The 14558-nt window shown below is 44.6% G+C and overlaps 1 protein-coding gene across 5 annotated transcripts in view; it reads right to left on the bottom strand.

Moving 5' to 3' along the window:
• Positions 1 to 14558, bottom strand: part of LOC124043418 (rho guanine nucleotide exchange factor 2-like) — a 63894-nt gene that overhangs the window by 13771 nt on the left and 35565 nt on the right. For 4 of the 5 annotated variants that reach the window (XM_046362010.1, XM_046362012.1, XM_046362014.1 and 1 more), the window contains 15 exons: positions 14323 to 14485; positions 10817 to 10884; positions 10514 to 10577; positions 10071 to 10203; positions 8160 to 8269; positions 7676 to 7819; positions 7110 to 7360; positions 6643 to 6768; positions 5850 to 5967; positions 5489 to 5565; positions 4158 to 4327; positions 3832 to 3910; positions 3362 to 3534; positions 3027 to 3094; positions 493 to 687 (listed from right to left, as the gene is read on the bottom strand). In XM_046362010.1, the coding sequence (XP_046217966.1) occupies positions 493 to 687; positions 3027 to 3094; positions 3362 to 3534; positions 3832 to 3910; positions 4158 to 4327; positions 5489 to 5565; positions 5850 to 5967; positions 6643 to 6768; positions 7110 to 7360; positions 7676 to 7819; positions 8160 to 8269; positions 10071 to 10203; positions 10514 to 10577; positions 10817 to 10884; positions 14323 to 14485 (1939 nt within the window). The remainder of the gene's footprint in view (positions 1 to 492; positions 688 to 3026; positions 3095 to 3361; positions 3535 to 3831; positions 3911 to 4157; positions 4328 to 5488; positions 5566 to 5849; positions 5968 to 6642; positions 6769 to 7109; positions 7361 to 7675; positions 7820 to 8159; positions 8270 to 10070; positions 10204 to 10513; positions 10578 to 10816; positions 10885 to 14322; positions 14486 to 14558) is intronic. The other variant, XM_046362011.1, reaches the window with a different exon arrangement.

The raw sequence follows: 14558 nt of genomic DNA on the forward strand, positions 1-14558 counted from the left end.
TTGACATCTCTGATGATTACTCTTCGGATTCTGAGCCTCAGTCTGAAACTACACCTCAGATGTCAAAGAAGCCAAAACAGTGCGCACCTTACAGGTGCCCGCGCCCCCACCAAATGAAACTGTAGTGGAACGGTGAGACAGGAGAAAGGAAGAGATGGCAATGCTAAGAGCCCATTATCAGCACAAAATGTAATCACTGAGAGAACAGATCTTATATCTCAAGAAAAAAACATCAGCAATACACTCACAAGCTTTCGTTGTGGCATGGACATGCTCCAACTGATGCCATTGCATGAAGAAGCACACCATGTATGCACGAGCTGACAATAATTGACTATTTTCGACGGCTGCCATAGCAACACTTAAATTCATTATAATTCCATCACGCTTTTGTGCTGATTTTCTTGAAACTGAGAAAACTTGCTCTCCATCCTTCTGTCTATTACCCTACCTATCTTCTTCACTTTTTCTCCCCCACCACCAACCCCTCACCCTCTGCGATGGCGTCCGTGAGCAGTCTCTCGCCGAGCGGCACCTGGGGCATGTCAGCCCGGAACAAGTTCCGGGAGTTGGGGCCCCCCGGCAGCATAATCTCCTGGCCCCCTGTCACCTCGGCCAGGTCTGAGAACAGGGTGACTCGCTCCTGGAGCAGCTCCAGCACCTCCCGGTCCTTCTGCTGGATGTCCGCTGGAAGGAGAGATGAAGGTAGAGAAAGGAAGATGGAGGGGAAGGGGGCGGGGCGGGGGGTGGAAAGAGATGGAGTAGAGAGAAAGCGGGAAAGAGTAGAGAGAAAGAGGGAAGGAAAGGGAGAAAGAGGGAAAGAGGAGAGAAGGAAAACCTGACATGATGCTCCTCCTTAAGACCTCAACTTAAAAGTGGGGGGCAATCATATTCACACATTGTTCAGTTGGATGTCAGCTATAAGAGATTGTGAGAGATAGCGAGAGAAGGGGAAGAAGGGAGAGAGGGAAGTACAGGAGTACAAGTGAGCAAGAAAGATTGTAGTCAGAGAGAGAGAGTGACCAAGAGTGAAAATGAGAGAGAGAAAGCCTGTGATGTATAGACTGAGTTTGATGAGATCCTCCACTGAGCCTGAGTAGGAGTCAGGCTTCGCACTTATCCTCCTACACACAGAGCGAGAACTGCACATTGTACTGTAAAAGCCCCATGTAGAGGGAAAGATGGGGGGTGGGGAACGAAGAGGAAAGGAGAGAGATTGGAAGGAAAGGATGGATTTGGTCAAAGGGATTGATAAAGAGAACAATGGAGGTAGAAAGGAAGAGAGAGGATAGTGTAGAGAAGAAGTGAAATATGGAGTTCCTATGTGCAAACACTTTAGATTTTACGTAGGTATAAACACATCAAACAAAGATTTGCAGGCTTTATAGCAGGTGCAGCAAATTGGTTAAGTTACTAGCTCCAACAGTGCAGTAGAATGTTTGTCTCGCAAATACAATACAATCAAAAATCAAGACATGATCCAGAATATTAATGTGGTGAGTACACAGTGAGTAAACAACAGAATATGATGTGACCAGCGATCAATGACTATACACATGGTGCATAAGTCTCAAGGTGAAGGGCAAAGTATGGCAGGTAGATGGCTAGTGATGGCTGTTCAACAGTCAAATGGCCTGGAGATAGCCGTATTTCAGTCTCTCGGACCCGGCTTTGATGCCCATGTACTGTCTGCAAGATGGTGAACAGACCGTGACTCGGTCGGCGGAGGTCCTTGATGATCTTCTTGGACTTCCTTCAACATGGAGTGCTGTAAATGTCCTGGAGGGCAGGCAGCGGGCCCCCTGTAATGCGTTGGGTGGACTGCACCACCCTCTGGAGAGCTATGTGGTTGAGGGAGGTGCAATTGCCGTACTGGGCGGTGATGCAGCCCAACAGAATGCTCTTAATGGTGCATCTGTAGAAGTTTGTGAGGGTCCTGGGGGCCATGCTGAATTTCTTCAGCCTTCTTCAGCCTCCCTGTGACAATGCCTTTACCAAGGTGTCGGTGTGCTTGGACCATTTCAGGACATCAGTGATGTTCACGCCAAGGAACTTGATGCTTTTGGCCCTCTCTATTGCGGCCCTGTCGATGTGGATGGGGGTGTGCTCTCTCTTCGGTCTCCTGTAGTCCACATTCAGCTCCTTCTGTTTGTTTGTTTTTTACATTGAGGGAGAGGTTATTTTCCTGGCACCTCCCTGTAGGCTGTCTCATCATTTTTGGTAATCAGGCCTACCACGGGAGAATTTTCTTCAGATTTCCTGCGGCCTCAGGATATGTGGTTTCCAGTTAGCTCAAAGTCCTGTATAGCTCCTCGAGTGCCACCGTGGTGTCGGCCTGAGGGTTGGGATATAAACGGCCATGACAAAAACCGTCAAAATCGGCATTTGATGGAGAGGTTTTCCAGATGGGGAGAACAAAAGGTTTTAATTTTTTATACGTGGCCACAATCACACCATGAGTTATTAATCATGAAACATACATGTCCACCTTTGCTTTTCCTGGAGAGTTCTTTCTTCCTGTCCGCACGATATATGGAGAAGCAAAACAGACTGTGCGGACGGAGAAGGTGTAGCTGAGGAGAGCCATATCTCTGTAAAACAAATTATGTTACAATCTCGTGTCCTTCTGGAAGGAGATCCTCACCCTGAGTTTGTCTATCTTATTGTCCAGAGACGGTATATTAGGAAGTAATATACTCAGAAGCAGTGGGTGGTTTATCCTTCTACTGACTAGAACGACAGCTCTCCTAGCTCTCCTTCGGTGGCATCTTTTTGGTAAATCACCCGGGATGAATGGAGCTGCTTTGTGTAACCCAAACAAAGGGTTCAGGTCTGGGAAGTCAAATTTGTGGTCCAGAAGTTCTTGGTTATAGGAAATTATACCATAAAAAATAAGAAATAATACAAAAAGTGAAATAATGCAAAGTTGGATCTAGTAATAGGGCTGCCGTGTCTGTCCGCGTAATCTTGCCATCTCTACATTACATATTGATCTGTATGAGTATGTGTGTGTGTTCATTGCTGACCTTTCAGTCGTCTCAGAAGGGCCTTGTCTTCAGTCTCTATGAGAGGGAACTCTTCCCTGGAAGGACAACTGCAGAGACAGAATTTATTTTGAGTGTATATGAGTGGTGTGTGTGTATATGAGTGGTGTGTGTGTATATGAGTGGTCTGTCTGTCAGACCACTCATACTGTCTGTCAGACCACTCATATACTGTCTGTCAGACCACTCATATACTGTCTGTCAGACCACTCATATACTGTCTGTCAGACCACTCATATACTGTCTGTCAGACCACTCATATACTGTCTGTCTGTCTGTGTCTGTCTGTGTCTGTCTGTCTGTCTGTCTTTCTGTACCTCCTGACAGTGTGTTGTATGAGGCGTATCCAGGTGTTCTTGTCATCTTTCGAGGCAGCATGGACCTCATACATCTCCGGAGGAGAGGAGTCACTGATGAGGAAGAGCCCTCGCTCCTGATTGGCTATCTCCCTAATCATGAGGTTCTGCAGGGAGAGGACCGGAGACTTGTCCTGCAAAGAGGGAGAGGGAGTGAGGAGAGAAAGAAGGAGAGCTGCTATATTCCCTGACGTCCCCATACGGTATATTAAATTGTGACAAAACAAGTCTCTATACACACACACACACACACACACACACACACACACACACACACACACACACACACACACACACACACACACACACACACACACACACACACACACACACACACACACACACACACACACACACACACACGTTTTTGTTTGTCATTTTGTGAGTGAGAGTGAGAGTGTAAGCGCACGCTTGTGTGTGTTTGTACTTACTAGACAAGGGAAGATGAACCTCTGGTCTTTCTCCTGTAGGAACACTAGGATGTCTGTCATCAGCAGGACCTGCACATCTAAACACACACGCATGCACACGCACACAAAATAGAAACCTCCTTTAAAACATGGTTAAACAACATGTTTTGGGGATAGTTCCATCACCTACAAACTTCTGTGACAAATTAAGCTAATGGAGGCTGGTTTCCATGTGTTTGATACTGTTAATATATCCATTCCACTCAAGCCATTACAAATAGCCTGTCCTCAGCCACACATACAGACCCTTCAACACACACACACACACACACACACACACACACACTTTGAGCCTGGACCCAGGGGTTTTCCAGAGCAGCATTCCCTCATGGATGAGTCTCCTGCGGAGCAACTCTCCTCCTCTGAACAGGCCACCATCCCTCACCTTGGCCTCAGCGCGAGGGTCCAGCCTGGCCCGGATCTCCTGCAGCCTCTGGGTCCGCTCAAGCTCCATCACCTGGACAGCAGGGTCATGTTCATTAGGCACTGAATGGAAGCAAATGGACTGAAACAGGGAGGGACTACCTGGACTTGTCCAATGAGAATCAACCATTTACATGCCCTAATGTAGTGGTTCCCAAACTGTGGTGAGTGCGAGGGGTCGGCGGGGGAGGGGGTCCCTCCCTCCATAAAATGTAATAATATACACTATATATACAGAAAAGTATGTGGCCACCCCATCAAATTAGTATATTCAGCTATTTCAGCATGTCAGTTTGTCAAATTTCTGCCCTGCTGCAACTGTCCTGGTCAACTGTAAGTGTTGTTATTTTGAAGTGGAAACATCTAGGAGCAACAACGGCTCAGCCGCGAAGTGGTAGGCCACACAAGCTCACAGAAAGGGACAGCAGAGTTCTGAATAACGTCAGCACAAGAACTGTTCTGTGCGAGCTTCATGAAATGGGTTTCCATAGCCGAGCAGCCGCACACAAGCCTAAGATCACCATGTGCAATGCCAAGTTTCGGCTGGAGTGGTGTAAAGCAGTGGAAACGTGTTCTCTGGATTGATTAATCACACTTCACCACCTGGCAGTCCAAAGGACGAATCTGGGCATGGCGGATGCCAGGAGAATGCTACCTGCCCCAATGTATAGTGTCAACTGTAAAGTTTGGTGGAGAAGAAATAATGGTCTAGGGCTGTTTTTCATGGTTTGGGCTAGGCCCCTTAGTTCCAGTGAAGGGAAATCTTAACACTTTTATTTGCACCCCATGAAAAAATGTGTAGAATTGCTGGAAAAAAGCTTTAAACCTGCAAAATTCTCTCCATCAACATGAGGGATGTGAACAGTTTGTGTCATGAACAGTGCTTGTGCCCATAGAAATAGACATGGTGCAGGATGTTCCCCAATGCTGGAAGGGCCCCCCCCAAGGGGAACCCCTGCCCTAATGAACACAAACCTGGTTCACAATAGTGTCAGTGTGCAATGTATTTTCTGCACAATGTAATTGCCACTTTCTCATGGACATAGTAAAAGGACGGGTTTATAGATAGTGTGGCAAGTCAAAATGGTGTCCTTTAATTTAATCTGACTAACAGGTGTTAGTTCATGTCAGAATTGATCTCAGTAATAACCTGAGTAAATCAAACTATAAATGGATTAATAGAGGAGCAAAGCACCTGCTGGTCCACTGAGGTGAGTAACTCCCTGATCTGAGTCAGAGACTGGGCCAGACAGGAGGCCTCCTCTTCATTGTCTGGTTAAGGGAGCGAGAAAGAGAGAGGGTTATAAGGGGGTTAGACATTATTAGTAGTGCTGTTTTTTTTACCGTGCTCAGTCATTGCCTTTAAACCCTGTGCTTTTAGTTAGTTCTGAGGAACCTCGTCTCATGATATAAAAAGCTGGCATAGTTTGGCTATATTTTTGATAGCCCACATTATATTTAGCTTCCCCCAACAATATATTTAATTCTAATGTGAGCATAACTTATCACCCTCGTCCCTGGTTCCATTTGCTTTATTCACGGGGTCTTGTTCTCACCCTTGGTGTTGTCAAGGATACGCTGGATGAGTACGGGGTACTTGGTGATACGCTGAGTGACCAACAGGATGCACTCCTGGACGCCATGGCGACGCAACAGGTGACCCCGACACACCCGCTGAATAGAGCGGAAAAGAGAGATTAAAGATGAGACAGAAGAGAGAGAAAGTGAGAGGGAAAGAGAGTTAGTGTGAAAGAGAGCGCGAGAGAGTGAGAGGGAAAGAGAGTGAAACAGCAGGAGAAAGGAAGACATGAATATGAACAAGACAAAAAGAGGTGAGGAAAAACAGGATAAGCGGCAAACAGAAAGATCGATGGAAAACAACAAATATGTGTTTTGTAACGCAATCAAGAGCAAATCATTTTTTTCACCGGAATTCTGGAGATATCAATTGATATGAATGACACACCCTCAAAACTAGCTTGAAGAGCTTTAAATCTAAATAGGAGATAAAACATACCATTTAGAATAGAAAAAGTACGTGCACACAAACATTTCCATTGGCCTATTGTTCTTTCTCTGTGCCCCCTCTCTCACTCTGCTAAGGAATATGAAACTACCAAATAGCATGAGCATCGCAAGTAAGACTTCAGTAGTGGTGACAAAAAAATTACATAAACACAACAGCTTTCCTTCGGTCTCAGTTGTTCACTCTATCCCCATCTCAATTCAATGTTTTTATTGACATGAAATACATTCTGTGAATATTGCAAAAACATTCAAAATAAATTTCAGAAGTTAACAAAAATGTCAAAGTCACATCTCTTGTTTCTCTCTCTCCCTCGGTCTTACCCGTACAAAGTACTGGAACCGCTTGTCTCTGGCCAGCAGCTCCTTGTACAGCTTGACAGCCTTCAGGTGGCGGCTGCAGAACTCAGCGTAGGTCTTCCTCATCTCGTCAGCACACTGGCCCGAGAACTGAGAGAAACAATCCGTCAATCAAATCAAATCTACTTAAAGTACCCTGGCCTAGACCCCAAAGACCAATCAAAAGCAGAGTGGCTAAGATAAACTCCCTAGAAGGAAGAAACCTCGAGAGGAACCAGGGGAGGACCATACTCCTCTGTTTGTACAGTGTAGTTAAGATTACGTATGACAATAAAGGCCAGATAGTTTCTCAGGTTTTGAAAAGAATGAATGATCCACTAGGATGGTAAATGTATAGATCACATATTTTATTTTGTAATTATTCTTAACCTTTATTTAACTAGGCAAGTCAGTTACATAAGGCAGTGGGTATAATTCCCATGTCTTTCTACCTGTTCCAGTAGCACATCTCCCAGCTGATGGATAGTGAAGTTGTAGGTGCTGCCAGGCTGTAGGCTGTGGTTGCGCCGGGTGAGCAGCTGTGCCAGGAAACGGGCATGTATGGCGGTGAGACGGTCGAGGCAGGGGAAGATGGCGTGCACCACGCCCGGCTCAAGCTGCACCTCCTCCAGCATGCCCTGGCGGAACACCCTCTCCATGATGCGCAGCGTCCGCACATGGTGCAGCTCTGTCTGGATCAACTCTGAGGAAGACAGAAACGCAAAGAAAGAGTCGATCATGTAACATGTAAGATCTGGCGAAAGAACATTCATATTTTGCTCTGTTCATAACCTGCCAGAAACACGTAGAACACACATGACAATTTGGGAGGAAACACAGGGTCAGCTGCACCCCTGGAGCTATGTCGGAGTTCGGTACCTTGCTCAAGGGCACAACAGTAGTGGATTGTGGCCATCTGAAAGAAGTAGCACCCTCCAGTTTCCACTTTTTCATTGCCCAGCCCATGGCCTTTTCACCACAAAGGGAAAGAAGTTCAAGTGCATGTCACTGCTCTCACCATAGATGACGTCCTGCCGCTTGATGATGTCTTTGCGATGCGTCTGCAGGTAGCCCGAGTCCACCGCCATGCTCCATGAGTCCGCCTCAAAATCCCGCCCCTCAATCTCCATTTCCTCCAGCATGGAGGTGTAGTACTCTTCCCCTAAGAGAGGAAAACATTCATCCAGCGTAAACAACAAATGGACAAAAACAGACCATCAATGCCTCAAATGTTCACAGTTCTAAAGTTGCTCCTAACAATCTATCGTTTTTTCTTATCACTTTCAAGGTAGACATGGACATGACAGTTGCCAATATCCATTTTAGGTTCTTACCCCGAATCCCTGAGGCTTTCCCTACATAATGGATGCAACCTTGTCCCAGACACAAAGACTTGCATAAGCTACACAATCTGTGTGCCTAGACTTAAGATCAATAGCAAATACAGAGCACAAATAGCCCACATTCGATGCCAGGAAGGCACAACCATATCACTGTCTTACCCTCATCGTTGAGCGACTCCATGGACATGGCTCTGTTCCTGAAGTTGAGCGAGTCTGTGGACTGGGACAGGATCCTGCGCAGCCCCAAGGGAGAGTCATCATTCAGGTTCCTAGTAGAGGCAAGGACGAGGACACACACACACACACACGGACAAAAACACACATATATATACACATGCACCAAGAAACATGTATAATATACACATGCAGGTACAATATACACACACAGAAACCATCGACATAAATATGTATGAGCACACAGAAAATACAAAACAAAAACGGTGATATAGATACAAATCACACAGACGAAATACACGCGTACGCACACCCATCCATGCATTGGGATACACAGAGACACACATGTTTACAATGGTACAAATTCACAAAACACACCAATGCACGAGCCACTGTGAATATTATCATTCATGCTTATGTCCTGAGACACACACACACATACAGATGAGGCACATGTCATGTGTAGATAAACATGTTAGTTCACACATTCAGTAGACTGGAATCTGCCACTGCTCCTCGATCACCAACTGCTGACAGTTATTATACATGTCTGAACCGTGTTAGATCAAACCAAAACTGATAAAACCCCACACACAAACACACTTTGGAAAGTATTCCGACCCCTCGACATTTTCCACATTTTGTTACGTTAAATCCTTATTCTAAAATTGATAATAATTTGTTTCCCCCCCTCATAAATCTACACACAACACCCCACAATGACAGTTTAGATTATTTTGCAAATGTGTATTTAAAAAAAAAAAACTGAAATAGAATATTTACATGAGTATTCAGACCCTTCACTCAGTACTTTGTTGAAGCACCTTTGCCAGCGATTATAGCCTCAAGTCTTCCTGCGTATGACGCTACAAGCTTGGCTTACCTGTATTTGGGGAGTTTCTCCCATTCGTTTTGAAGATCCTCTCAAACTCTGTCAGTTTGGATGGGGAGCGTCGCTGCACAGCTATTTTCAGGTTTCTCCAGAGACGTTCGGGCTCTGGCTGGGACATTCATTGACTTGTGCCAAAGCCACTCCTGCATTGTGTCTTGGCTTGTAATGTGTCTTTCACTAAGGAGTGGCTTCCATAAAAGGCCTGATTGGTGGAGTGCAGCAGAGATAGTTGCCCTTCTGGAAGGTTTTCCCATCTGCACTGAGGAACTCTGGATCTCTGGCAGAGTGACCATGGGGTTCTTGGTCACTTCCCTGGCCCAGGCCCTTCTCCCCCGTTTGCTCAGTTTGGCCAGGTGGCCAGCTCTAAGAAGAGTCTTGATGGTTCCAAACTTTTTCCATTTAAGAATGATGGAGGCCACTGTGTTCTTTGGTACTCTTCCCCAGATCTGTGCCTAGACACTATCCTTTCTCGGAGCTCTACGGACAATTCCTTCGACCTCATTGCTTGGTTTTTGCTCTGACATAGACAGGTGTGTACCTTTCCAAATCATGTCCAATCAATTGAATATACCACAGGTGGGCTCCCATCAAGTTGTAGAAACATCTCAAGGATGATCAAAGGAAATAAGATGCACCAGAGCTCAATTTCTTGTCTCATAGCAAAGGGTCTGAATACTTTTTGCAAACATTTCTAAAAACCTCTTTTTGCTTTGTCATTATGGAGTATTGTGTATAGATGAATGAGAAAAAAAGAATCCATTTTAGAATAAGGCTGTAAGGCAACAAAATGTGGAAAAAGGAAGGCGTCTGAATACTTTCCGAATGCACTGTAACACACACAGAGTGTGTGGGACTTTCATTTCCACTATGAAAAGTGTATATGTGGCAGACATATAGGCATGATGTCACTATTAATGTCAATGACAAGATTGCTTGAGGTTTCTCTCGTACCCTCGCCCTTCTTTTTCTGTTTTGGCCAATGAGCAGGTGGCGGCGGGGCTCACCCTGTAATGTTATTGGTGGAGACGCTCTTGGAGAGGGAAAGACCGGAGCGTCCACGGCGCGAGCCCAGCAGGGATTGGCGGAGGTTGTCAGAGTGGTAGATGGCTGAGCTGGGGCGTTCCCTCATCATGGGGGCTAACAAGGAGTAGATATAGGAGGAGTGGGGGAAGAGGAGTAGGAGGAAGATGGGAAGGAAGAAGAGGGAAGAGAAATATAGTGGAATAATGGAAAAGGAAAACTAAGTGGAAAGGGAGTCTCCACAGATGCAATTAAGGGGTTTAAAAGTGAAACCATAGCAACTCATGCTCAATTGCAAAACTGACATTGTTATTACATTCTAGTCCAATAGTGAAAAATAATTTTCACTTCTCGTATGTAATAAAGAAATCTAAATGTGTAGCGTGTGTGCCTATGTACGCACGTTTGTGTGTTTGCATGTACTCACTTTTGGTACGAAGGGTCACGTTCTGCAAAGCTGAGTTATTCCTCATGAGAGCCATCTTTTGTTGCTGTGGTTACAGAATACAGTTCAATATCATATGCCACGGCACTTATCATTACATACTTGTATATGTAGTAGAAAAAGGTTGCAATATACAGATAGCATATCAAAAGGCATATATCCATATGAATTCATTAATGTGTATTTCTTGTGCAATTCCCATAATTTTGTGTGTCATGGAAAGGCACCAGTCTAATGTTTAAATTATATACATTATATATTTACGCAGTATTTATCATCTCTTACCCTCTGTTTCATTTTGGCACAGTTGGGCAACGTGTCTCGACAGCGGTTGTGTATGGTGACACTACAAGCTGTGAGAAAAAGAAACACACAAGACTCACTCAACTATTTTCTCTCTCTCCTCTCACTCTCAATGTCCCCCTATATAGATATTTGTCCCTCATCCTGTTCCTCTGTTTTATGTCATATCGAATATGGAGACACTGAATATATGGTGAGCATCTCCCGATCTTTCTCCCCCCTGCCTTGGTTGTGGCCATTGTTTCAAATATCTTTGACTTCCTGTACAGGGTTTGTGAACCGAAAGTAACGGTTTAGGTAACTGCTGGAGGGGAGGAGACCCAGGGGTGTTTTGGAACCCTCTAACCCAGTTCCACTGCCCCTCCACCGCCCACCCTTAACTGACCTAAATCTGGACTTACACACTGAAAAAGGCAATCATAACTCCCTGTGAGATCTTTTAAAACAATATTTTGAGTGAAGACTGCTTTTGCTATTACTTACAGTGCCTTGCGAAAGTATTCGGCCCCCTTGAACTTTGCGACCTTTTGCCACATTTCAGGCTTCAAACAAAGATATAAAACTGTATTTTTTTGTGAAGAATCAACAACAAGTGGGACACAATCATGAAGTGGAACAGCATTTATTGGATATTTCAAACTTTTTTAACAAATCAAAAACTGAAAAATTGGGTGTGCAAAATTATTCAGCCCCTTTACTTTCAGTGCAGCAAACTCTCTCCAGAAGTTCAGTGAGGATCTCTGAATGATCCAATGTTGACCTAAATGACTAATGATGATAAATACAATCCACCTGTGTGTAATCAAGTCTCCGTATAAATGCACCTGCACTGTGATAGTCTCAGAGGTACGTTAAAAGCGCAGAGAGCATCATGAAGAACAAGGAACACACCAGGCAGGTCCGAGATACTGTTGTGAAGAAGTTTAAAGCCGGATTTGGATACAAAAAGATTTCCCAAGCTTTAAACATCCCAAGGAGCACTGTGCAAGCGATAATATTGAAATGGAAGGAGTATCAGACCACTGCAAATCTACCAAGACCTGGCCTTCCCTCTAAACTTTCAGCTCATACAAGGAGAAGACTGATCAGAGATGCAGCCAAGAGGCCCATGATCACTCTGGATGAACTGCAGAGATCTACAGCTGAGGTGGGAGACTCTGTCCATAGGACAACAATCAGTCGTATATTGCACAAATCTGGCCTTCATGGAAGAGTGGCAAGAAGAAAGCCATTTCTTAAAGATATCCATAAATAGTGTCGTTTAAAGTTTGCCACAAGCCACCTGGGAGACACACCAAACATGTGGAAGAAGGTGCTCTGGTCAGATGAAACCAAAATTGAACTTTTTGGCAACAATGCAAAACGTTATGTTTGGCATAAAAGCAACACAGCCCATCACCCTGAACACACCATCCCCACTGTCAAACCTGGTGGTGGCAGCATCATGGTTTGGGCCTGCTTTTCTTCAGCAGGGACAGGGAAGATGGTTAAAATTGATGGGAAGATGGATGGAGCCAAATACAGGACCATTCTGGCAGAAAACCTGGGAGTCTGCAAAAGACCTGAGACTGGGATGGAGACAATGATCCAAAACATAAAGCAAAATCTACAATGGAATGTTTCAAAAATAAACATATCCAGGTGTTAGAATGGCCAAGTCAAAGTCCAGACCTGAATCCAATCGAGAATCTGTGGAAAGAACTGAAAACTGCTGTTCACAAATGCTCTCCGTCCAACCTCACTGAGCTTGAGCTGTTTTGCAAGGAGGAATGGGAAAAAATTTCAGTCTCTCGATGTGCAAAACTGATAGAGATATACCCCAAGCGACTGTAATCGCCGGAAAAGGTGGCGCTACAAAGTATTAACTTAAGGGGGCTGAATAATTTTGCACGCTCAATTTTTCAGTTATTGATTTGTTTAAAAAGTTTGAAATATCCAATAAATGTCGTTCCACTTCATGATTGTGTCCCACTTGTTGTTGATTCTTCACAAAAAAATACAGTTTTCTATCTTTAGGTTTGAAGCCTGAAATGTGGCAAAAGGTCGCAAAGTTCAAGGGGGCCGAATACTTTCGCAAGGCACTGTATATTCACCTGTTTGATTTGGTGCTGTGAAATCAAGCCAAACAAAGTTCAGTGTTCTAGCATCCATGGTATTCAGAACATTTTTCCCAACTCCTAAATGTTACCGGAAACTCATTTCCATATTTCATAATTGAGTAATAGGAATTAGAACAACGCTGTAAGACTAAAACAAAAATAGTGACCTTTGATCTCTAACTCCCCCGAAAAATAGGAAGAACCTGCAAGGAACTGAGTTAGCGCCTGGCTATGTTAATAAGGGATATCAGAAAAGAGCTTGGTGCAGGGCCAGCACAGGTTGCACAGTTCTGACACAACACCGGGACTATTATCTGAACAGGGGAATGCAGTCCTGATACTACACAGGGTATGTTTGTTATCTGTGACCAACCCTCTGTCTGGAAAACTGCATCAGGTTTGGTTGAGAAAGACAATGAAGAAATGCTAGCCAGCAGAAAAAGTGAAGTAGGGGAGGTGCACCGGCTGACAGCATAACAGGAAAGGGAGTGTGTGTGTGTGTGACATGAGCATGACTGTCTATATTTGTGCGTGAAATGTTTTGCCTGTGCGCATGCCTGACACACCTTGGCAGGTTTTGCGTAAATTAATGTATATTTGTGTGTGAACTGTGTGGCAAAATATATTCCTGGAATTTACATATTTCAAAAATAAATACTAAGCATAAGACCCAAACGTATCCCAGCACAATCTATTGTAAGTTAAATCAAATGTAATGAAAACACATTGGGCTGAAGCTCTTCTAGGCCAATTTGGTTGTGATGACAGTGGAGAGGTGTTTTTGAGTGGGTGTGAAGCTCCCCATCTCCAACTCTCACCCATTATCTGACTGCATGTAGATCAATGTCCATAATCAAACAATTTTAACGGAATTGATCGTCACATTGTAGTTTATTACTGTGTTGTAGCTTGTTGTGAGTGTTAACCGGTTTAACAGAGTGTTAACAGGTCGATTTGAATGGAAAGGAATGGTATAGATTGTTCCCTTTGGTAGTGCCCCGATATTCTGCCACTATAGAGTGATGTGACAATGTATGTCCTGATAAATGATGATGCATTATTTGAAAGCATCTTAGGGTTTTAGAGATACAGGGTATGGTTTGTTTTTGAGGTGCTTTTGTGGTTTGCTGAGGTACTCTTTTTGTGTAGCTGAGGCCTGAATCTGAAGGATGTGGTGGGCAGGCAAGGCTTACTTGGTCAGTTAAGGGACACTATAGAGGGGTGCTGTGTGTGTGTGTGTGTGTGTGTGTGTGTGTGTGTGTGTGTGTGTGTGTGTGTGTGTGTGTGTGTGTGTGTGTGTGTGTGTGTGTGTGTGTGTGTGTGTGTGTGTGTGTGTGTGGTAGTAGTTTAATTAGTAGTGGTAGTAGCATTAGCATTAGTAGTACTCACTGGGGCAGCTGAGGGCCTCCTTGGCAGTGATGCTCTTGTTGCATGCTGAACAGAGAGTGGTCCCCGACACGGTGAGGGAGGTGAAGAGGTGCCCATTGCTGTAGCGCGCCTCCCTGTCCCGTGCCTCTTTCTCCCTCTCCCTCATGCGCTCTTTCTCCTTATTCTGGAAGGAAATTACAAAAGAGGAGAGAAGCAGAATGCACTGATTACATACAATGGCACAGTTGACATGAGGT

This window comes from Oncorhynchus gorbuscha, linkage group LG09, assembly GCF_021184085.1.
Source record: "Oncorhynchus gorbuscha isolate QuinsamMale2020 ecotype Even-year linkage group LG09, OgorEven_v1.0, whole genome shotgun sequence".
Lineage (NCBI taxonomy): Eukaryota > Metazoa > Chordata > Actinopteri > Salmoniformes > Salmonidae > Oncorhynchus > Oncorhynchus gorbuscha.